This window comes from Vespa velutina, chromosome 22, assembly GCF_912470025.1.
Source record: "Vespa velutina chromosome 22, iVesVel2.1, whole genome shotgun sequence".
NCBI lineage: Eukaryota > Metazoa > Arthropoda > Insecta > Hymenoptera > Vespidae > Vespa > Vespa velutina.
In genome coordinates this window covers 2,398,611-2,424,300 of record NC_062209.1, presented here as the reverse complement: position 1 = coordinate 2,424,300, position 25,690 = coordinate 2,398,611, and the positions used below count along the sequence as shown (strand labels likewise).

At 32.8% G+C, this 25,690-nt stretch overlaps 2 protein-coding genes across 18 annotated transcripts; one reads left to right on the top strand and one right to left on the bottom strand.

Annotated features, from left to right (window-relative positions):
• Positions 1-1,823: 1,823 nt before the first annotated feature.
• On the bottom strand, positions 1,824-16,302 carry LOC124956493 (ras GTPase-activating protein 3). Of its 8 annotated transcripts, XM_047512374.1 has the most exons (17): positions 15,524-16,302; positions 14,287-15,443; positions 10,971-11,188; positions 7,325-7,445; positions 6,887-7,156; positions 6,605-6,761; positions 6,290-6,477; positions 5,798-6,133; positions 5,525-5,726; positions 5,189-5,407; positions 4,939-5,063; positions 4,710-4,841; positions 4,561-4,602; positions 4,348-4,454; positions 4,016-4,259; positions 3,581-3,922; positions 1,824-3,464 (listed from the first exon to the last, which is right to left on the bottom strand). In XM_047512374.1, exons 4-17 carry the CDS (start codon positions 7,339-7,341, stop codon positions 2,909-2,911), a joined length of 2,937 nt encoding a protein of 978 aa, XP_047368330.1. In that variant the 5' UTR covers positions 7,342-7,445; positions 10,971-11,188; positions 14,287-15,443; positions 15,524-16,302; the 3' UTR covers positions 1,824-2,908. The 8 variants fall into 8 exon arrangements, with proteins under 8 accessions (XP_047368330.1, XP_047368329.1, XP_047368332.1 ...); XM_047512373.1 differs by having other exon boundaries at positions 14,287-16,302; XM_047512376.1 differs by lacking the exons at positions 14,287-15,443; positions 15,524-16,302 and adding an exon at positions 14,097-14,212.
• On the top strand, positions 7,436-25,241 carry LOC124956503 (putative uncharacterized protein DDB_G0275629). 10 transcript variants are annotated; one of them, XR_007103274.1, is made up of 5 exons: positions 7,436-7,977; positions 20,220-20,323; positions 24,223-24,355; positions 24,774-24,819; positions 24,939-25,241. XR_007103274.1 is itself a non-coding variant. In XM_047512395.1 (3 exons), exons 1-2 carry the CDS (start codon positions 18,412-18,414, stop codon positions 20,309-20,311), a joined length of 351 nt encoding a protein of 116 aa, XP_047368351.1. In that variant the 5' UTR covers positions 18,275-18,411; the 3' UTR covers positions 20,312-20,323; positions 24,939-25,241. The 10 variants fall into 10 exon arrangements, 4 of the variants coding, with proteins under 4 accessions (XP_047368353.1, XP_047368351.1, XP_047368352.1 ...); XR_007103272.1 differs by having other exon boundaries at positions 20,216-20,323; XR_007103273.1 differs by lacking the exon at positions 7,436-7,977 and adding an exon at positions 13,875-15,296 and having other exon boundaries at positions 20,216-20,323.
• The last annotated feature ends 449 nt before the right edge of the window (positions 25,242-25,690 follow it).

The window sequence follows — 25,690 nt, the reverse complement described above, 5'->3', positions numbered from 1 at the left end:
ATTCTTGTCTATCAGATTTTGGAGGGATTTTTTTTTTCTTTTATATATATATATATATATATATATATATATATATATATATATATATACACATATATATACATATATATTCATAATAATATAGCTTATGATTGCAAAAGAAAAATATAAAAAATTTTGCTTAATGCAGATGAGATTTTCAAAGCATACAATAATTATTATTCAAAATAAATTTGGACGCGATAGAATATCGATCAAAGAAAAGTGCTTTTATGCGAATACCAATGAAATGACCAGCAAAAGCATTGAAATCACATACTAATATATTTATTTGCAAGTTTTCTATGCATTCTTTTCTTTTTTTTTTTTTTTCTTGTTTTTTTTAGATTCAAAATGCATATGATTTTCCCAAATCAATGTAATATTAGATTCAATAATTTAAATAGATAAATATACATACGTCGCCGATTAAGAAAGAGAAAAAAAAACTTCTCCATTATTTTAGTTTTACAAATCATACATATCTTGAAAAATCTATATCTGCTAAGTGACAAATTTTATATATTTATATTTCATAAATTTTTTAATTGCATGTATACCATATGTATGGCAATCTTCTTAATAATAATAATATTATTCTATATATATATTCAAAAACATGTCCTAAATTTATCGAAGAATATATTTTCCATGTAAATTGCAAACAAAATAAATTGAATTAAGAATGGCATAGATTAGTTTCTACTCTGTTTGTGCACACACAACATGCACACACAAGATTAGTTTTACAAAATAAAATTGATTCTTAGTAAATGCCAATTGTCTTAACAGTTATTTAGTTAATAATATGAATAATACATTTGATTAGAATATCTATATATCATAATGAATGCTGGTTATATAAACTATCACAGGATATATATATATACATATATATACATATATATATATATATATATATATATATATATACATATATATATTTTATAATAATTTCTATTATGACATATATATAATCAAATATTAAAACATATTTTATATATATATATAAAGCCAGAATATTATTGTGATGAAAAAAGATAGCAGTCTCATTTGTAAAATTGTAAGATCTTTTTTCTATACAGTATAGACACATTTTTTCTCGTAAATTGCAGATCAGACGTGCTCTTAAATATTTGTTTTTCTTGATCTCTTCCAAGTTTTAAACCTAATGAGAAAATTTGAATTTGTTATTAAAAAATATACAGAAAACTTCTAAGTGTCTTATCTTTATATATCCATTTTCCTGAATTATATGGAATTGTTAGATTATTAGAATGATTTATTTACAAATTATAATTCATTTAATTAAAAAAAAAAGAAAAAAAAAAACAGGATTGTTTGTATTTAATTGACAAGCATCAGCTTATAAGATCAACGTGATTATCATTAATATATTTTAAATAAATGCAATAGAAAATTATTTTAGATCTGAAAATATCAGGAAATATGAGCGTTTTAATTTTCAAAATAATGTATAAAGAAAAACTACAAAAAAAGAAAACAAAGGCATCGATTTGTCATTCGTTTTCAATGCTTGTGTGTGATCATAGTTTTTGAATTTTACTATCAATTATGTTTCGATAGTTATAATAATGATAACGATAATAATAATAACGATAATAATAATAACGATAATAATAATAACGATAATAATAGTAATAGTAATAATAATTAATAATAATAAGATAATAATAATAATAATAATAATAATAATAATAATAATAATAATAATAATAATAATAATAATAATAATAATAATAATCATCATCATCATCATCATTATAATAATAATAGTAATAACATTAATAATAATAAAAATAATGATATGATATGGTAGAAATAATTTTACATATCAAGCACTTAACAACATTTCATAATGCTGTTAATAGTGATTGCAAACATTTAATTTAGAACTGTTTAGCACTCAGGCCTCTTTGGATTAACAAGCTTTAATTTTGTTCAATTTTTCGTATATAGTTCAAGTTTATTTAATTTAATTACTTTATGAAATTTAAGTGACATCTATTATAATACAGACATACCATAATTTTGGCATGTCTCATATGTATTTTTTGTTATATGTATTTATTAAACTGTATGACAAATATTTAATATTTCAATTATTCTTTTTAGAGATATATACATATTTCAGTTATAAATTGATGCAATTATGAATGAAAAACAATGATAATTAAATAATATATTCACCTAAAATAATATTTTCATAATTAAAAATAGCTATTATGTTCCCTAAATATTTATCAGTTAAAACTGGCGATAATTAAATTATCCCCAGTCTATGAGATTATAACTTATGCAATCGATAACACATTGTGTTATTGCATCATATTTAATGCACATACATTATTACCAGCTTTTTAAAATGACGTGAAAATAAATAAATAAATAATAGAAATTTTTGTCGTTTGACGAGATGTTCAGTTTTCCACAGCGTCATAAGAAACCAAATACATAAAAATGGCTTCTTGAAGTCTTTTGATCTTATAGCTTCAAAAGTTTTGTGCACGTAAGACAACCAGAACTTACATAATTCAAAAAAATATTAAAATCGCGTGTACAAAAAAGAAAAAAAAAAAAAAGGAAAAAAAAAAGGAAAGAGATGACCCTATTGCACAAGAGTCAACAATATGTAAGCAAAAGCAGTATTACATATTAATATATATATATGTACATACATATATATATGTGTGTATATATATATATATCTGTATGAGTAGTAAAAAAATATATATAGCCTTGTATAGTCAGAATTGAATTTGAGTGCCATCTCTTCTTGAAATATAACTAATGCGAATGCACGGACAAAGTTTCCTCTAAAAATGTGTCCTAGGAACGTAGAGCGTGTATTTTTTATATTACAATTAAATTAATGATTGCCACGTTCACTCATAGCAGTACAGGATATGTCATTTATGTCATCCCTTATTCTTCTTGTCAATGTACATTCATCCAGTTTTCTAGTATTATCATAATTATTTAACTTTCTTGACAGTGTACCAGATAGATTAATTCCATCTGTTGCCAACAAAGCAGAGCTATCAAGTCTTTTACGATTTTCCATATTTTCATTTCCATTTCTTTCAGATTTTTCAGATCTTAATGTATTGTTTAAACTATGATCAAATTTTTTGAGATCATTTTGTATACTTTTAATAGTATCAGTACTACTGTCATAGCGTCTTAACAAATTACTTTCATTCTCATACCTACGATTGATGGAGTCAGAATCTAGACATTTCCTGAGTGTATCGTCGTATCTTCGATCTTCTATTCGTCTAGAAAATCCAATATCATAACAATGGTCTGCATCTGTACAACGCTGATTTAAGCTATCTGTTTCATAAGCACGTTTTGTTAGCTGACTATCAAAACCAGCTCTGGCAGCTAAATGGAGGTAATTATCGTCACCAATAGGTGCTTGTCTAAAATAATTTAAATTATAAAAGATTTATAAAAGAAAATATTAATAATAATATTTATAATTTTCTCTATGCGATGGATTTAATAATATAGAAACAATGATAAATATAAAACTTACTTGCTCCCATACTTGGTATCACGTGCTAGTCTTCTAAAGTAAGCTCTATGTTCGTGCTGCAAAGCATATGCAGCTTCTCTCAACGAAGTTAAAGTTTTAAAACAAGATGGAACGTCTTCAATAAGAGACCCACCACCTGGTATCACACACATATCACTCGCCCCATACACTGCCTGACACTCACATGCACTCATTAATGTTTCAAGCCGAGGCATATTGGTGAAAATCAAAGAATGTATCCTTTGTAAATCCCGATCAGGATCTAGAACCATGCGTAAACCAGCCTCTATACCTGGAGACACCTCACTGCATCCTGGAGCTACTTCAGATGCTGCACGACAACTATGAAATACCATGTATACAAAAATAAGAAGAAGATATATCATATGATACTTATATTTAAAAAATATATTTTTCACATTACTTTTTACTTACCAAAGCCAATGGCCATTAATATATGCACTAGGATGATATTTTTCTAATCTATTACTATTTGTATGACATATCTTCGTAAGTATGTCGATCCATTCTTTTTCTTCCACACAATTACCAGCTTGAACATACAATGCTCTTTGTGGTTGTACTATTTGAAACATATTTTTCATCTTGAAAGAATCTTCGTGTAACCTTTCAACCGCGAGTATTTCCTCCAAAGGAATTTTACATAAAGGTTCTTTACCTGTAAAATAAATATAAACTGATTTTAAGTATTTAATAACTTTTTAATGTTACCAAAAATACAACATAATATCGACATTTTCTCTTACCTTTTGTTTTGGAGTAAGTTAAATCTTGTGTAGTTAATCTAAAGTATCTCTGTTTAAAATTTTTTCTTCCAAACCTTTTTCTCCCTTGAGCCCTCTTGATCATTATTCTGTAAGAAGAAAAAACATAGTAACTATATAACTCGCTATGGACAATATTTTTCTTTCTTCTTCTTTTTTTTCTTTTTTTTTTTTTTTGTTTTTTACAATACAAACCTCTTAGTACAATCGATAGTATGCACAAAAAGGAAATATATTCTATTAGAAACATAAAGTTAACAACTTCAATTATATAAAATATAATCTTGTAAAACTTTTACAATTGCTATGGAACTTCAATTTGAATAAGTAAAGATTTAACTTACCCTTCTTTCAACACAACTGGTTGTTCTTGCAACATCGTAGGTCGTTGTTTCGTTGCACCGCTACTGCTACTAGTCGATATAAGTTCCAAAAATTGTTTAACAGCTTGTATATGTCTTTCTGTATAAAATTCTCTGGAAAAATAAACTAGGAATTATACAAGAAAATATGATTCATTCTCTAAAGATTATTATGGATTTATTTAACATACATGTATCCCCAATTACATACCTATATACACATTCCATATATTCCTCTTTACAAACGCTACCAGCTCCTCCTCTACAACTCACTAAATTACCCAGACTTTGAATTGTTTTAGATATTAATGTTAACGTTCTATTTGTTTGAGAATCCTATAATACAAATTAATATAAATTAATATAAACAATAAGTAATAAAAATTCATATACAGATTGGAATCTTTTCTATTTTATATTTGAAACATATGATTAATTAATACATTTAATTAATTACTTACAATTTGTTCAGTAGTGATGTCAAATAATCTTGGTCCCAATATCGCAGGTGCGAAAAATCTTAGGAAAATAAAACCACTTATCACGGAGTAACGTACTTCTTTATTCTTTGGAAAATGAGTTGCAGCAAGTTCTCGTAAACACCAAAACATTTCACACATTAATGGCGGACATCTTACACCAGACGTTGTTATAGCTGTAAATACTCTTTCTACATATTCCTGTAATAAAAAAAAAAAAAAAACCGCGTACAAAAAAATATTAAAATTCATTGCTCAAAAGTACAAAATATCAAGTATTATTTCAATCAAATAATTTATATATTAAACTCATCTTACCTTTAGATTTGCTAAATTCGTTTGTATCGTATTTGCATCCTTTACCCTTGTAGGATCTATTTCGCAAGGTTTCCTTTCTAAAAAGACCTGCTCCATTGCTGGTCTTAATGTACTATGTAAATAATGAAGACCTGCTAATCTCATGCCTTCATCCATCATTTTACTGACTAATGTATTACCGCGGAAAATAGTTGTTGGATCACTGTAAAATGAAATGATAAATTCTTCTGCATCGTATATAACTACATATTCATATTTGAAAGGGAAACTTACGTTAGTTTAGAAATTTCATGACTTGCAAGTGCTCGCATCACAGACACTAATTGTCCATGATGAACTAACACTCTAACCAGTGGTTGCGCAGCTTCCATTTTGGAAGCCACAATTTCACCCAAAATATAAACAGCAGATGATGTTATCGGTTGAACATTAACACTTTGTAATAATAAAGTTCTCAATCTTTCATACATTCCAGATGGGAAAACATGATCAGCTGTATAATGAATTTTTAAACGTAATGACCCTAAGCCTGGAAGGGTACCCGGTGGTGTTGAATTACTTGAAATTTTATTTGGTCTATGTTTTGCTGCTCTTGGTTGAAGAAAATACCTAATAAAGAAAAATTAAATTTAAAAAGAACATAACATAATATATATAAAGATCAAAAGCAGAAGAAAAAAAGACTGCTCCTTACACCATTTTATTTTAAATATTTAATGTGATGTCACAAATTAAATAGAAGAGTATAGATATAACAAAATGTACCACGCAGTTGTTGTACTAGTTGGTTGCTTCTGAAGTCCTCTTAATGTAACACGCACTTCTCCTAGAAATGCAGGTTGTTCTCCCATACCAGGAGACGCATGCCATAAGCCAACTACAACTTCACCAACTTCTCCTCCATCAATAGAATAATGAGATACATCTTTATCTTTATATTCCATTAGTTCTGGCTGTAAAAATAGAATATATATACATATGTATATGAAAATATATAAAGAAATATTTATTTATTCATTTAAATAAATAATGTATAAATATTGTTCAAAAAAAGAAAATTTATATAAAAGATATAAATACCTCAAAAACAAACGTCTCATTAAAATAAGGAGATACTGTTTTTTTCTTAACTTTCGTGCGCTTTGATATTTGTTTACCATTACTATAGATGACCGTAACAGTTGCAAAAGGATCACAGCCACCATTTTTAATAGTTAATTCACTACATTCTATTACTCTGTAAAAGCATAATTAGATATAACAGATCAACTTTTTTAAGACAGATATATATATATATATATGATCAAAGTCAAATTAAAAAATCTTTAAATAATATCATAACTTAAGAATATTTTGATTTACCTGACTGTAAGTTTTGGTTGAACATGTCCAACTTGAGGCTGCAAAGCAAGTTCTAAATGAGCTTTCCCCTGTACCTCAGAATCGGCATCAACTGGTTTTAATGGAAACCAATGTTCTTTATTATGATATGTCGCTAAATCTTCCCTCTTTATTGCTACTTTTCCCAGAATTTTGTCTTGCTTTAAGTGCCTATCTCTATCATAGACATAAATACCAAGGTATCGAAATTTGCGGGGTACCTCGAACTGAAACTCCTCCCCGAAGAAAGGACTGCATAAAATGAAATGTTGTAATTGGGATGATGGAAGCTTTAATGTTGATTAAAAAAAAAAAAAAGTTGATTCAAATCTATTTGACGGTTGTATATAAGTAAAAAAAAAAAAAGAAAAAAAAAAGTAAGAAAGAAAATATTCAATGATATTTAAAAAAAACATTTACTTAAGCGTTCTCTCCATAGTTGTCGTTCTGAATATCTCTTCCTGGTCAAGTGACAGTGCACAGTATACATCTCTTGTACCCGGAGACCCATGACTTCTACTTTGTAGATTTTTTGCTTCACCTATAAATAACAATCATCATATACCTTTATTAACACGATTCTTCTTTTACACGATATTATTTAAATAAGCCTTGATCCTTTTCTCCTTCGATCACAATATTACGTCACTACACAACGTTTGGGAACTGCAAATTTTTTTTCACACTCTCGCAAAACGCAAATCATTCGATTGTCAACAACACACGCAGCGTACTACTATTATTACTACTACACTCTCATCATTGTCAGTCATTCTAAGAACGAAGAGAGACAGGTCTATTATTATTTTATGACGCGTTAAAATCAGTGAAATCAAAGATGAAACGAAAACAATGGAGAAACATGAACGTTGAATCGTTTTGTGCGCTCGAATTACGATCATTGACAATAAAAGAAAAAAAAAATATATATATATATATACGTATCTAAAAGACGAGTTAGTGAAATTATCGAAAGGAGAAGAAAAAGAAGACGAAGACGAAGAAGAAAAAGAACAAGGACAAGAAGTATAACGGTCTCGTCTTTTCTTCACGTTTTAAGCGAAAGTATATTCGTAAGTATAACAAATCTTTCACACAATGACAATGACTTATACTTTCGGCAATCTGAGTTTGAAGTAGGTGAAAGAGAAAAGATAAAAATACATACATACATACATCCATACCTACATACATACATACATACATACATACATACATACATACATACATCCATACCTACATACATACATACATATATATAAAGAAAAAAGAATAAAAAGAGAGAGGGAGAGAGAGAGAGAGAGAGAGAGAGAGAAGGAAAGAGAAAAAAAAATACTAAAAGTAAACGTGGATAATCCAAACTTCCGATTGATCCAAACTTCCTCTCTCTCTCTATCTGTTTCCAATCGAATCATCATCATCATCTTTCGAACGGACATCCTGTGTGTGTGTGTGTGTGTCTGTCTCATTTCTTCTTCAAATCTTTCGAAGAAAACCGAGCGTAAAGAGGGGTACACACAGTAAAGAGAGCTCCTCTCCCTCTCTCTCTCTCTCTCTCTCTCTCTTTCTCTCTCTTTTACTCGGTAGACCGCGCGGTTTGCACGCGGAGGAATTTTATCGCGCTGTATGTATGTATACGCGCTTCGTGCGGCCACACGATTTCGTTTCCTGCGATCGAGAGGGAGCGCGAGAGAGAGAGAGAGAGAGAGAGAGAGAGAGAGAGAAAGATAGATAGAGAGAAAAAGAGAGTGTGACAGAGACAGAGAGATGCAAAAAAAGAAAGAAACAGACAGAGAGAAAGAGAAAGAGAGAGAGAGGCACACGCGACACGCTGAACGCATACAGAAAGAAAGAGAAAGATATATATATATATATATATATATATATATACATACGCATACGCGACAGGTACACTGGGCGCGTTAGAACACACACCACACGCACACACAAAAAGAGCATCAAACAAGCACAAAGAAGTATGAGGAGGAGGAGGAGAAGGAGGAGGAGGAGAAAAGGAGACAGATAAAAACGCGCTTACGAACGCACACGAAGAAAGAAGAACCTCCATCACCACCACCACCACCACCTTTTCCTCCTCCTCATCATCATCATCATCCTCCCTTCTTTCCCCTCCTACGCCCACCCTCCTAACCCCCCTAAACACGCACATTTGCCACAAAGGCACTCCCGCGCGCACGCCTCGCGGCACCACCGTAGGGGCACCGTAGACGCGTGGGAGTTGAGAATGTAAGCGTATAACATAGGCTGATTGGAAATTTCAAGGAAAGGGTTCGTTCGTTCGTACGTTCTTTCGTTCGTTCGTTCGTTCGTCGCGTTACAGGGAGACGGAAACACCGTGTCCGTCCCGTAAACGTTGTCCTCTCTTTCTCTCTTTCACTCACTCTTTCTTTCTCTTTCTCTCTCTTTCTCTCTCTCTCTCTCTCTCTCTCTCTCTCTCTCTCTGTCTCTCTCTCTTTCTTTCTTTCTCTCTCTCACTCACACACATACAATCGAACCTCAGTTCTAGCGACTCACAATACTCGCGCGCATGATGCCTCTTCTGATAAAACAAACACACATCTCTCTCTCTCTCTCTCTCTCTCTCTGTCCGTCGTGTTGGACACGACTTGATGATGATAATGATGATAATGATGATGATCATGATGATGACGACGATGATCACGATGATCAGGAAACTAATCAACGAGAATTGTTCATCGTTGTTTTATCCTATTCTTTCCTCTTTTTTTTCTCCTCCTCTCGAATAAAAGAGCGAGAGAGAAAGAGAGAGAGAGAGAGAGAGAGAGAGAAAAGAAAAAAAGAAATGCTCGACGTGAGCGGATCCGTGTAAAGTTGAAATTAGGTGACATCCCGACGACTACGGAGATACGAAGAGAAGTAAATGGAAGAAATTCGAACTCTGAGAAACCTCTCGCTCTTTCTCTCTCTCTCTCTATCTCTTTCTCTCATTTTTCTCTTTCTCTCATTTTTCTCTTACTCACTCACTCACTCACTCACTCACTCACTTATTCGTTCGTTCACTCACTCACTCACTCACTCACTCTCGTTCTCGCTCCTTTTCTTTTTCATTTTTTCTTTCTTTTTTCTTTCTCTTACTCTCGCTCGCTAGTACGTTCGTTCGTTCGCTCGCTCGTTCGTTCGTACATACGTACGTACGTACGTTCGTTCGTTCGTTCGTTCGTTCGTTCGTTCGTTCTTTCGCTCGCTCGCTTGCTCGCTCACCCACTCTCTCTCTCTCTCTCTCTCTTTCTCTTTCTCTCTTTCTCTCTCTCTTTCTCTCTCTCTCTCTCTCTCTCTCTGTTTCTCTCTTCCTTCGTACCACGGGACCACGACTCGCGAGTAATAAGATTTTTCTTCTCGACGATAATTTGAGACGTCCCACGACAATACGAATAAATGTCGTCTCTATATATAATTTCTAAAAGACAACACTCTACGAACTTATTTATCCTTCGTACCGATTTTAATCCTTAGCCTCTCTTCAACGCGAACTAGGCGCGTCTCCTCGGCCATGTTACCTCCATGACACTACTGAGTGACTACACGAACGGAACGCAAGCGGTTCGTTCATTCTGTGAATGGGTTCTAATCAGGAGCGTATCGTTTGCGAGTGGCGCCCCACGCTGGGCACCACGGTGCCCCTCCTCCTAGTTTCTTTCTCTCTCTCTCTTTCTCTTTCTCTCTCTTTCTCTCTCTCTCTCTCTCTCTGTCTTTCTCTATCATTCTCTTTCACTCTCTCACTCTCTTTCTCTTTCCCCTTCTATATCTCTTTTTTACGCCGCCTCTTACTTCCTACGTACCTTTTTGTGCAACGACGTACCATTCGTTACGTCGTCCCGAGCGTGAGAGAATGTCTTCTTTTTTCCCCCAGCCCTTTTTAACGCTTCGGCGCTACGTACGTACTTAGTTACTTACTTATTTACTTATTTACGTTAGGTTAGTTAGTTAATTATTTAATTATTTAGTTTTTTTTTTTATTTTATTGCGTCCTGTGTGGCGAACGAATATCAAAGAATTTTATTATACGAAAGAATTTTTTTTATACCTTCCTCTTTTTCTTGTTCTTTTTTTTTCTCTCCTTTTTTTTCTTTTTTTTTTTTTTTTTTTTTTTTTCTTCTCCTTCTGTCCTTTCTTCTCTTCTTATGTTCCTTGACGCGTCACGGCACATGAAATATGTATCGTATTTCCGTTCTCTGATAATTGTTACGGGTCAAGAACGAAATCAAGGTGAAGAACGGGGTTGCTCACGGGGTAAGAGCTCTCCTTTGGGAATTTCATAAGGAAAAAAATGTTTATTTTATTTTAAGATTATAATTATTATAATTCATACAAACATACACATACTTGCATATGTATATATATGTATATATATATATAATATATATATATATATATATACAAAATAACGTTATCCACAAGATTTAAAATTAACGAGCGAGTCTGATCTCTCAGTCGGTATGCGTCATGTGATTTATTAGTTACTTGATATAATTTATGAGTGAATCGCGACGATTTATTGTATCTTAGTACACTATTTATCATAGCACTTTAGTTAGCACTCACTCACTTAGTTGCGATTCGTTCGCGATTTAAAAGAGACCTAACCGTATGCATATGTATATATATTATATATATATATATGTATATGCGTAGGTACCTATGTGGTAAGTGTACCTACTACTTGCTTTAACTTGTTCGTTCGCTCGTGAGCATCGTGTGCCTTTTTTTTAAAGGACGTAATAGACGGAACTGGAGAAAGAAATTCCTTCGTTGTTCTCTCTCTCTCTCTCTCTCTCTCTCTCTCTCTCTCTCTCTCTCTCTCTCTCAGTCTCTCTCTTCTCTGTTATAGTCGTGATTAAGGCTCTTTATTGACTGGTAGATAGATACCGGCGAGGACCCAACTCTCGTAACGATAAGCCACTCTCTATATGTTTCATTGATACTTAAGGTTAACGTAATACATACATATATATATATATATATATGTATGTATATATATGTGTATATATATATTTTTTTTTTTTAATTCATGACTGACCGACATTGATATTGCTTTTGCTGCATAACACTCAGATAAAATAGTTACCTTCGTCGACGATAAGACGAGAAATCGATCGATCAACTAATCGATCGATCGATCGATTGATCGATCAATGAGAAAACTATTTCGTTCATGATCGTCTTCCAATACGCCAAAATCGCGATTTGTTACCTTCTATTCGAAATATTTCGTCGATATCGATAACTCGCGTTTATTTATAAAAGGAAAAGTATATATATATGTATATGTATTCACCGATTATTAATTTTGGACCTATAAATTGTTTAATAATTTTTTTTTTTAAAGATAGTCGATTAGAATATCTAATTAATGAAAATAATACAGGAATATTTCATAAAAACAAATTTGAAATCATTGAACTTCCGGTAGAAACCGGAAGTCGGCTGTTTTATTTCGTACTCTCTTGAAATATTTGACACATCATATCATGTAAAGTTTCCTTAATATATATATATATTTTTTTCTTTTGTTCTCTATTGTTCCTAACAGAAAAGATCCCTTTATTTCTTCCTTAATTTATAATCGAGAGGTCAGTATAATATAAAATTTCTATGATAAATAAAAAGAAAAAGTTTTATTTTAGAAATGTAACAATATGAAAGAGGTTAGTTCGTTTAGGGAATTTTGGCATAACGATGATTCCAATTAGAATATCATTAATTAATAATCCTTAATGATTTTTTATTGGGAAAAAATGATCTTATAATAATCACAATCTCTGTTCACAGCAGTTTTCGATGACAACTTCATCTAAAGAACAAAAAAAGAAAAAAAAATTCTAGGAACGCCGAGCCTAAATCATATATATATATATATATCTTTACATTTCAATAAACGTCGCGTCATTTTTCTTTTTCTTTCTTTAATCGTAAAGAAGTCCAGAAAGAAAATGGATCAACTTTTTGTTTCTACGGATAAAATAATCGTCCGCGTTGATTTGGTACTTATTTTAAGGATTCGTTGTTATTATTCTTTTTTATTTTCTTTATTTTTTTTGAAAATTGTTCATGTATTTCCTCGAAAAAAAATGTTGGCAGTGACGAATGATAAAACCTTTTGGACTATCGTTAAACTCGGTCCGTGATAATTAGGGATGTGCCTCTGTTGGTGATTAACCCAACCCCGAATTGAGAAATACACGCCTACCACTAAAGGGGCGAGGTAACCTAATTCGCCGAGATATGAGTGGTAATTTTTACGGATGGCACGAGTTATTGTTTCTACATAACGATAAGTGTACATATATATATATATATATATATACTTTAGAATTATCTAATTCTTCAAGAGCATTAAGCGATACCGCAAGGATTATTATATATATATATATATATATATGTGTGTATATACATATGTATATATATGTGTGTGTGTATAAGCGTATTTTGCGCATTTAACTTGTGGCTCGTATTATAAGAAAGAAAATGACGTTAGAAGAGAAACAATGGTATCTGTTACAGAGACGAGGACGAGGATCCAAGCCAAAGTCGACGGAAGAAAGCGGGAAACTAAACCGCGGGAACTAAACGACGTACTAAAATACAATCGCGTAAATCTGAATTTCTCGTTCTGAATTCAGAGACCGCGGAAAAATAATTATAAGTTGATCTTAAATATGGATAACGCAGAACATAAGTTCTAACGTCTGCGTGTTTAAAACGTGCGAATTATGAACGCATTATATCGCACAATACGAAATTTATTTTTCATCATCAGATACATATATATATATATATATATATATATATATATATATATATATATAATGTATATAACTTATATACAATGTGTATTTAAAGAAGAATTTTAATTAGCGAACAGAGAGAAAGATAGAGAGTAAGAAAAAGAGAGGGGGAGAGAATGAGAGAGAAAAAGAGGGATGGGGAACAAAGAAGAATAATATATTCGAAGGCGAGGGATAATGGATGAAGAAAAAGAAAAAGAAAGGAAGAAAAAAAAAAGAAGGCGGGAAAAAAGGTAAATAAGACATAGTAAGTCAAAAAATAAAGAATCGGAGAGGGAATGAGAGGGGGTTGAGGAAGGTGGTGGAAAGAAAGGAGAACGCCGGTGGGTTAGAGCCGTACGTATACGGTCTTGACGCGTACCTACCGGGTGTCCCGAATGTCGTGCGAGAACGCTCACGCACACGCGCGCTCAGCGCAGGCAGGGTTAAACCACCGCTCTCGGACGAGCCTTCCATCGTTTCACTCGACCCACCCCCCACTACTACTACTACTACTACTACTACTACTATTCAACCTCCACCACCACCTCCATCGCCACTACCACCACTACCAACCATTCGTCGTTCGTTCGCTCGAGCGCCGCCACCGCTCTTTAGACGGTGCCTATATTCTCTTCTTATCTCTCCTCGATGCGTTAAGTCCGTCTGCCTCTGGGTACCCTCCTCTCTTCTTCCCCCCCCTCTCTCTCTCTTGTTCGAACATACTCTCGCGCGCGCACAAGCGTGCGTGTCGCCGGTTAACTTCGCGCGTGTAAGTGGTGAGCCACTTCCTGATGGCGCAATGGCTCGCTTCCTCTCCACCTCTCTCCTCTCCTCTCCACTCTCCTCTACCCTTTACCTCTCTCCGTCCCTCCGCGCTTCCAGTCTCTACGAGCTCCGTGAGTCGGACTATCCCCACCACTCTCTCTCTCTCTCTCTCTCTCGTCCGAGCTATCCCCACTACTCAATGCTTCTCCTCTCTTCAGTTCTTTACCCCCACCATATTTAGTTTACCACCACCATGCGCCACGACGCTACGAAATCCCAGTGACGTACACGAGCGTGGCCCGAATTCGCGAAGGGCCGTCGCGAAGTGCAAGGACGATTGGCTCTTTACTGTCTCTCTTTCTCTTTCTCTCGCTGTCTCGCTATCTCTCTATTTCTCTTTCTCTCTCTTTTTCTTTGTTTCTCTCTTTCTCTCGAACAAACCAATCGATCGTGCTACTGTTCTTTCCCTCCTTTCTTTCTCTATCTATCTATCTATCTATCTATCTATTTATCTCTCTGTCTATTTATCTATCTATCTTTCTTTCTATCTCTCTATCTTTCTCTTTATCCCTAATCCTTTTTCAAATTAGATATAACTCTTTCTTTAACTTTCTCCTTTTCTTTTAACCTCTTCTCGTCGGTTTGTACAATAAAGTTGCACGGGATGCATGTTAGAAGATGGTTTAGGTTAAAAAAAAAAAAGAGAGAAAAACAAAGAAAGAAAAAATATCCGGAAAGTCTTTACGTGGGTGGACCACGGGAAGGATGACGACGACGACGACGACGAAGACGATGACGATGACGATGATAGTAAGGAAGTATGTATTTCACTCTTTAGAATGGCAGGAAACGGATGGATCCGACTCGCGACGATGGCGATGTACCAAATGTTACGTGTCTCTCTCTCTTTCTCTCTTTCCTTCCTTTTTCTGTCGCCATGCATCGATGCACGACTCGTTAAATGTCTAATAAATAATACTAATAATAATAATAATAATAACATTAGTAATAATAACAATAATAAAAATAATATTAAATACATAACCTTCTTCTCTTATGCATATTTCCGCATGCAATAAAAAACTACATATACTCGCGTTGTAGCATGTTAAATGCGAACAAGGGAATTATCGTAAATCATTGGGAAATTCGTTCGATTAATTTACACTCTTGATTATCTTCAACGCAGGTCATCGAGCCTTCGCGTAAACACTAGCTCGTACTACGATCAAACGATACGATCTCTCACGATGAAATTACGTAAGTCGTGTCGATTTATCGCGGCGATATCTCGAAGCATAATGCGATTCATTTATCGTGAGAGCGATAAGTATCAGGTCAGGTGAGTTTACGTCTATTATCAAGACCATCCCATTCTATTTCTTTTTCTTTTTCCTTTTTTTTCCTTCTTTTTGAACGTATACAGTATTACTTGCTTTGCAATTAGACTTTTCTTTCTTTCGTTTGCTCTTTTTCTTTTTCTTTTTCTTTTGCGGGAAGGACAAATAACGAAGGCGACGCGCATCGTCGTCATTGGCGGTAGTGATGGTGGTGGTAAATTGCACGATTAACCGTGTAATTAAGTCGGCTTCTCTTGACGAACGAAAATACGGAAATTACAAGGTTCCGTCTTACGTACATACGTAAATACATATATACATATATATATATATACACACACACACACACATATATATATATACACATATACGTAGATGCTATACATATGAACAGCTGAGTGCTTTCTTTTCAATTTTTTCTTGTTTCTTTCCTCTTTTCTTTTCTTCTTTATTATTTTTTCCCTTTTTTTTTCCTTTCTTTCTTTTTCTGTTTTTTTTTTTTTTTTTTTTCTTTTTTAGTCCATTCCAAAAGGAGCCGTCTGTTAAAATCTCCGAGCGTCGTTGCAACGCGCTTACGCACGTTCTATCATTATGGCCGGTAATGGCCGGTAATCGCACACACCACCAACAGAATCATTTTACGGTGCTATTTTGCGCGCAAGGGAAACGAGGGCCCGGTACGCCGTGTGTGAGGATTTAAAACAGTCCGTAGATAGGTGGAGGGGAGATTGGTGGTCAAAAATATTTGACGTCATTGACGATGCGTTATCCGAAAGTATCGACGTCCTATGCTAGTTATGTGTTTTTATATATGTATATATGGGTATATATATGTATGTATGTATGTACACGAACGAACACCCTTCCCGTCCGACAAATTCCCTCTTCGTTATCGCCGGAAATGAAATTCTTGAGTAAATCCTTCGAATCTTATCCTCGAACCTATCGCTTCCTTTCGCACGATAAAGAATAATGCGTTCTTTATGCATTCGCTCGAATTTCGAGTTTCGAATTTAAAGGAAGAAAAAGAGAAGAGAAGAAAGATGTATATATATATATATATATATATATATAGAAAAAAATCGATCGTCCTAGAAAATAAGAAAGAAAAGGTGCGTAGGTGGAAGGATCTTGTAAAAATCCGCAAACTTTCGCAAATCCTAAGAAGAAGAAGTAGAAGAAGTAGAAGAAGTAGAAAAATTTCGTTCTCTAATCGATTGGAAAGAGTCACGTATTACATCATAATTGTTTGTATACACGTTCCTCGTGCCGTCTGTTCCTTTTGCGTGCCTGTTCATTGATAATGTAAAACATTACAGGAATGGGTGTCTCTTATCGGTCTACAACGAAACTCTTTTATACGTTAAGGCACGCGACTTATCGGACGTTATCTGACGCATTATGAAAGGATCGAAGATAAGTGGCTCTTATACATATATACATATATATACATACATACATAAATACCTATGTACATAAATATATTACACATGTATCTATTTATGTAAGTATGTATATATATATATATATATAAATACGGATGGGGCTCAATAAAGTGCAAATTTATACTTCTAATAATGTATCGTGCAAATTAGTCCTTGAAAAATATTTTAACGCTTGTATACGCGAACGTTCGTATTGTAATATATACATACATACATACATACATACATATGTATATGTATATGTATGTGTGTGTCAAGAATGTAATCTTTTTCTAAAAGAAAAGAAAAAAGGAAAAAGAAAAAAGAAAAGGGAAAGGAAGTAAATAAAAAAAATAAAAAAAAATAATTAAAAAGAAAAAAGAAGAAGAAGAAGAAGAAGGGAAAAAGGATAAGAAAAGAGAGAAAAAAAACGGAGGGAACAAAATTGAAATATCGCGCTGTCAATGAACGATGCAATTTCATTCTCGATCGAGAAAGTCTCGTAATGGTGATTTAAATAAACACGATGAATATCGTGTCGTGGAATGAAACGATGGAAGAAAGTCGATGACGAGATACGCTTTACGAGATCGAGAGAGAGAAAGAGAGAGAGAAAGAGGGAGAGAGAGAGAGAGAGAGAGAGAGAGAGCTAAGCATGAAAAAAGATCGCGATCTTTGCCGTGTAAGTATGTAAATAGATATGCATGTCGTTCGTAACTACGTATGCATATATATATATATATATATATATATATATATATATATACATAAAGGTATAAATGTATCGGCGTACGCGATGTATACGGTCTATACGTGTACAATGACGTAGTGAGAATTATCGCGTATGAATGTGGAGCATTATCGGCGGTAAACCAATCGAAGAGAAATCGTGTGCGTTTATGTGTTACTACGCGACTCTCGCGACCGGCTCGATCAACCGAACGAACGCGTGAATGGAACTGGTGTGTTGTTGTTGTGTAGTGGTAGTGGTAGTGGTAGTAGTGGTAGTAGTAGTAGTAGTAGTAGCAGTAGTATGGTGGTGGTAGTGGTAATGGTGGTGGTGGTGGTGGTGGTGGTGGTGGTGGAGTGCTGAAGCTAGAAGGAAAAAATATGAATGAAGTCGTGGTAGTGACAGTCGCGTACGTACGGGCTTTACGTTCTTAACGCGCATGCGTCCTGACGTAACGCACGTAGCACGTGCATCGTTCCGTGCCATTCAGCGTGAACGCGTAATGCTATGCACGACACGACTACTTACAACGACGGACGACTACACAACGACAATGACGACGACGACGACGACTACGACGACGATAACGATAACGACGACGACAACGACGACAACGACGATGATCATCGAAGGTGAGATCGATGCAAAACTACCGACACGAATACTTACGACGATCAACTTTGATGATATCTATGTATGTATATACCTATACATGTATCTACGTATATATGATATACTTACTTTACGTACATGCATGTACATATATATATATATATATATATATAACGTACCACGTGCTCTTAGAAATTTCTCCTTGACCGATTCACTGGCTCGACGTAGACGAGAACTCGATTGGAACGAGTTCGTCGTTTTTATTTGTTAAATACAACGACAAAATCGATTGAACGTTTAATTGTTTGAAAATCTTGTCCAAGAGAAAATTCGATCTTTCATAATATTTATGCTTTATTTTATTTTATTCTTTTTCTTTTTCCTTTTTTTTTTTTTAATTTTTAATTTTTTCTTCCTCCGTTTTCCTTTTTTTTTCTTTTCTCTCTCTCTCTCCCTCTCTCTCTCTCTCTTTTACAACATATTGCATCTCCTAGTTTACTCTCGATAATTTTCCATAAATGAAATACAATATAAGACTATCTTTTTCTATCTCATTGCAGGAGAAATGAGAAAGTAAATTTCTGCGTCACACTTTCTTAATCGCGCACGTCTGTCGATCCTTTCTGTTCGACGGAATAAAGGAAAAAAAAAAAAAAGAAAAAAAAAAAAGAAAGAGAAAAAAAAAGAAAAAAAAATTTATTTAAATAAAAGAAAAAGAGAAAAAATCCAAGCGAGTTATACGGTGCAATTCTAATGATTAAAACGTATCTTAACGAAAAGGAAACGACGATGAATAATCATACCATGACGACACATGGTGGTAATCCTTGAGCGCAAAAGATAACTCTCGGCGAGTGCGATTATCGTGATATAAAGGGAAATGCGTGTAAATATGTTTCACGAACTAGTTAAATAAATAAATGAAGAAATAAATATATAAATAAATAAATAAATAAATAGATGAGTGAGTACATAAGTAAACATATATAGTTGTTATCCAATTATTTTCTAAGATTCATCGAAAATACGTCATTGACGTTAACGAGTAAAATACATAGAATGGAATCGAACGTTCATGTTCGCATATTACGCGTATGTTCCGATGATAGATGAAGAGCGAACGTTCCTCTCTTACGTATTCTACTTGCTATCGTAACACGTCTACATCCGTAAAGGATGACCGACGGTTTCTGGTAAATGTCCGCAGTGAAGATGCATATCGAGTAAATCGAGACAGAGAGAAAGAGAGAGAGAGAGAAGGAGACCGGTTGAACCACCATTGAAAAAAAAAAAGAAGAAATGAAGAAGAGGAAAAAAAAAGAAAGAAAAAAGAAAAAAAAAACAATCTTTCCTCTTACTTCGTCGTTCTCTTTCATGTTCATCTCGCGTGGTCCTTGCGTCTTAATGAACGTGAATGATACAAGACCACAAATCATTTGTCACAGCTTTTCTCTACGTCGGATAGAGTTTATCTCTGATGTCGACGAAGACGTAAAACTCTATTTCCTATCTCTATCTCTTTTTCTTTCTACCTCTATCCCTCTCTCTCTTTCTCTCTCTCTCTCTCTCTCTCTCTCTCTCTCTTTCTGTTCTATTAGACCAAGTCATCAAACTTATGTTAAATTTCTTAGATAGACACAACACCAACACTCAAGACCAAGATCAACGTGGACGACAACGACGATGGCGAATTATGTCGACGTAAAAGTTTAACGTTGCATCGGTAATACGTAGACGAGGTAAGATGCCAGAGAAAAATAATCCCACTGTTATATTGTATTCCTTTTAATAATAGAAATCAAACGGAAGTAGGATACTGATATACGGGTCAAATTGTCCATAAGGAGTCAGAAATTTGATTCTCTAATATTTCAAGATGAGAACGTAGGGTATATGAAGGATATACGAAAAATATCTATCACATATTTTATTTTTTTTTTTTTTTGTTCTTTTTCTTTGTTTTTTTTCTTTTTCTATGTTTATGATTTTTATTCACGCAATATGCATATATTTGTATGTATATATATATATATGTATGTATGTATGTATGTATGTATGTATGTATGTATGTATGTATGTATATATGTGTATATTACTCTCGGTCTCGTTACGCGAAATAATAAATCCGTGCGAGCGAGAAAGTATAGTGTCGACGACATACTGATCTTTACCATCATTCATATATAAGTATATTTTACCTTATATGGGATCTAGAAAATAAGAATAAATGAGTATTATAGAATAATTATTTTTCTCGTAGTTATCTATGTATCTATGTGTGTGTGTGTGTGTGTGTGTGCGAAACAGGAAACTCACTAGTAGTGCCTTTCTTCTATTATATAGACTACATTGTAATGATGTTAACGCTTACTAACTTTATGATGCTATTTATCTATTTTAATTTTAAATCGCGTGTCTATTATTATAGATACTTTCGTGGAACGTCTAAATTATCATTTTAGAAACTATAAAATTCTTTTAAATGTTCCTTTATAAGAATAAGAAGAAGAAAAAAAAAATATATATATATATATATATACGTATAACTAATAAAATATAAAAACATTGATGAACATTTCATTAATGAAAAAAAGAAAACGAGTCTTTTACGAATAAATAAATAAATAAATAAATAAAGTAATAAAATGAAACATTGAAAATATATCAACGTGTATCTCTTATTAATGAATAGAAATAAATATGTGTACGTAATAGAAATTTCATTGGCCAAAAAGAAAAAAAAAGAAAAAAAAAAAAGAAAAAAGAAGAAAAAGAAAAGAGAAAAGAATGAATTCTCATAGAAATAAAAATCAAATCAAATAATATAATTGTAAAGAATCTAAAGGAGATATTAAAAATTTGAATGTACATTTGAATACTGAAATTAAAATAATAATAAAGAAAAGATAGAGAAATTCGAATGGAGAGTAACTAATGTCTAAAAGATTACCATAGAAAAGAAAGAGATCAAAAGAAAAAACAAAAAAAAAAAAAAAGGAAAAAGGAAGTTTTCAAAAGACAAATTTAACCGTGGAACCCTTTACGAGGATTTTCCTCGTATCCTAGATTGAAAAACATCGGCGAAGGGTTCCGGATGTGGCCTGATCTCTATTCCCGGTTTTGTTCGATGGTTAAATTCTAAATATAAAATCGTCGGTGTCGGTGCTGCTTCGAACGCTTCTGCTGTGCGCGCATACACACACACACACACACACACACACCTATACACATACAAGCAAGCAAACAAGCAAGCAAAAGCAAGCGAGCTTACAGCCGGCGCGAGCTCACGAACGATGCCTCCGCGGTTGGCTCCACCGGAAGTAGTTCCGTCGATTCGAGCCAATTTTTCCGCTTACCTGTCCGTATATATATATGTATATATATATATGAATATATATATATATATATATTCTATGACTAACTCCGCGGCTGAGAAACGCGGACCCGACGACGTCTCGACCGCGCCGTCTGTTTTACACGCACGGAGAGCTCATTTGAACGCGTTCGCGCGCGAGCGCATACACGAAAGCGTAGGTGTCAACCTTCGCGCTCACCATTCAACATTATATATACACACACACATACATACATATATATATATATATATATATATACAGATAGATATATACGTATGTAATATGTACATACGTATATGCGATCGTGTACGAGCTTAAATGCACTCGAATACATGATCTTTCGAGAGTACTTTTAACTTAGAATATGAAAATTGTAGTTGTTTTTTTTATTCGTATCGTTGAACTTTTATAGTTTTGTAATGTTTCCTTTTCTCTCTCTCTCTCTCTCTCTCTCTCTCTCTCTCTCTCTCTGTGTGTGTTATTATATCATTACTATCTTTATTATTGTCATAATTGAATTTTAATCGATTAATCATCTTCTATATCAATCTGTAATTATAAATTATGTTTGTGCACATTACTTCGTGTTAATTAATTGATATTGATTAATTGTTTGATTGATCGGTGCATATTAGAATATTTTATTAAATACGTTTGAAAAATTTATATATATATATATATTTATATATATATATACTCATATAAATTGCGACGTATCTCTGAGTGATATTGAAATCTCGAACGAGTTAATATCATTTAGCTCGTTGAAAAGAAGATGAAAATAATAATTTATATCAACAATGTGAAATCTATTATTATGTGTTTGAACGTTTGTCAAGAAAATATTATAATCCTTTCGGATATGAATTTGACAATTGATTTTGTAAGAAAAGAAGGGAAGACAAAAAAAAAAAAAAAGAAAAAAGAAAAAAAGAAAAAAGAATGAAAAAGATAAAAGAGATAAAGAGACGAAGAAAAACTCTTAGGATAAATTAATGTTCCAATTTTGATTAGGATTTAACGAATGTATTATTTTATCCGAATTGAGGAGTCGTTTATTCATGTCATTTAAAAAAGGATCGCGTAGCAAGTCTAAAATATAGAGAGATCGCCGACTAATCGTGAGGAGGAGCCACGCCTATAAAAGGGGGAAATTAATATGTCGCCTTCTCGGGATTATTGCGTCGCGTCGTTCCTCGAACGATCTCCGCGTTCGCGATGGATTCGTGAGTCCTTCCGTTCTGCTAATAAGGTTCAAACGATGCCGCACTGTTAACTACGGCATCATTGTTGCTGTTGCATGCATTTTACGCGTGGGTCGTGATCGAATGTCGTGAATTATTCGTATGAGTGAACACCAAGTAACAATATATATATATATATATATAATATAATTTGTTTCTTACTTTCAATCGAACGTTTATATATAACATTAGATTGGCCAAAATAGATAAAGTCGAAATTTTCAATACATAGTAACAAATATTAACGTTGTTTATTTGAATATATAAAATATTAAAAAATCTTTCAATAAATATAATACTCCATTTTTATAGCTTTTATTCATATATTCTTTTTTTTTTTTCTTTTTCAATAAAACAATAGTAAGGTATACAATGTTTTTTTTTTTTGATTTAGACGTATATTGTCATTTCATTTAAATACGATATATTAAAAAATTTTTAATAAAAATATATTTACATGTACAATGTTATTTATTTCAATATTAAATTACTTGCAAATTACTATTTTATTAATTGGCCAATCGAATATCCGTAAATAAATATTACATACATTTTATATAATAATAATCATATAGATAGATAACCTGATCAAAGATAAATTGAACAATTTTATAATTCTAATTAATTATCACTTATATATACATTTATTTTATATACAATTTGCATACCGATATTGTATAAATTTTATATATATAAAATATATCACATGAATATAAAGATCATACTTACAATTTATTTTATAGTCGAAAATTAATCGATTAAAAATGTTTTTCATCCTTTCTTTTTTTTTTCTTTTTTCCATTTTTCTTTTTTCTTTTTTTTTTTTTCCTCATCTTACATAATTTGTCAAGACGTTCGTACACGATTAAGATCGCAGTAAATATAATTCTTACGTCATCTTTATCGATCGATTTATGGTCCCGTCAATTGCATACAGATAATTATTGTGAATTCGCTTATAAAGTTTCTTCGCAAATCTAAGCGAAATATCGAAATTCAATACGGAGTACGTAATATTTGAAATTCTTTTTTTCACAGTGATATAACAAAGGATAAACTGTGCCTGTATGATACACTAACGTTCGAAATATTCTGACAATAATAGGACAACTCGAATGATTATAGAATATCTAGAATCTAAGAGTGACCGTATCGTTGAAGTATGAGAAAGGTAATGAATTCTTGCGATATGAGCAAGGCTCTTATGGCAGAGAGAACAATGACGGTGCGGGATGTCGCAAAGATTCGCGTCCATCGTTTCTACGTTCGTAAAGTGAATAAAATCCAATGCGATGCTTACAAATCTCTTTCTGTACGACATAACAGTTAATCGTAAAAAAAAAAAAGAGAAGAAAAAAAAATTAATCACTACATATACACCTTACGATGATATAAACTTCGCTTCAATTATTATACTCCAAATCCGCATTGAAATTTATTTTGTCGATTTATTTTCATAATTCCTACGAATTAAGATTCTTCTTTCTCTCTCTCTCTCTCTCTCTCTCTCTTTCTCTGCAAAAAGAAACAAAAAATTAATAATAATAATAATAATAATAATAATAATAATAATAATAATAATTTTACAGAGAGATATGATAGAAAACATTCAATTAATAAATTTATCATAAATAGGTGAGGAATTTGTTCTTAATTCATATAATTACAAATTATTTGATATACATACGTAGATATTTAATAATTATAAATATATACTTGATCATATCTTAAAGGATAATAAATAATTTTCTTAGTGGTTTCTCTTATGAGACATCGACCGGTAGAGTTATCTCTTCGTCTACGAAGTAAAGGAAAATCGATGGGGGATAGTAGACGGCATGGGAAGTCGAGGTAGACTTCCTAAGCGGGGAATCATCGAGGGAGGAAGCCCATCCGTCCGGAGGGGCTTTCACAAAACCCTATTCACTGGATAAATGAATGAAGATGAAAAAGAAAAAAAGAGAGAGAGAGACAGACAGAGACAGAGACAGAGACAGATATATATATATATATATATATATATATATATATATGTATATATGGACAGATAGATAAAGATAGATAGATAGATAGATAGATACAGAGAGAAAGAGAGAAAGAAAAAAAAACCGAGCAAAACACACGACCCATAATTTAATTATAATTAACTTCCGTCGATATATTACATTATATAATTCAATCGTGCCCACGCAATAACGCTCCTTTTCCGGCATAACTTGACTCGCCTGGTATTAACGCGTGGAGGAGTTAGAAAGAGAAAGAAAGAAAGAAAGGAAGAAAGAATAGATGAAGTAGTTCAAGAAACATGTAATATATACGTCAACGAGTTTTTGTTAATCCTTTCAACGAAATTAATTATGCGTACTTAAATAATATGTAATATTACTTTCAAGTGTATCTATAAAGTTTAATAATTGCATGTATAAAATTGTGAATATAAGTATAACGTAATAATATCTATCAAATTTTAAAATACAAAAATATAAATATATATATATATATATAC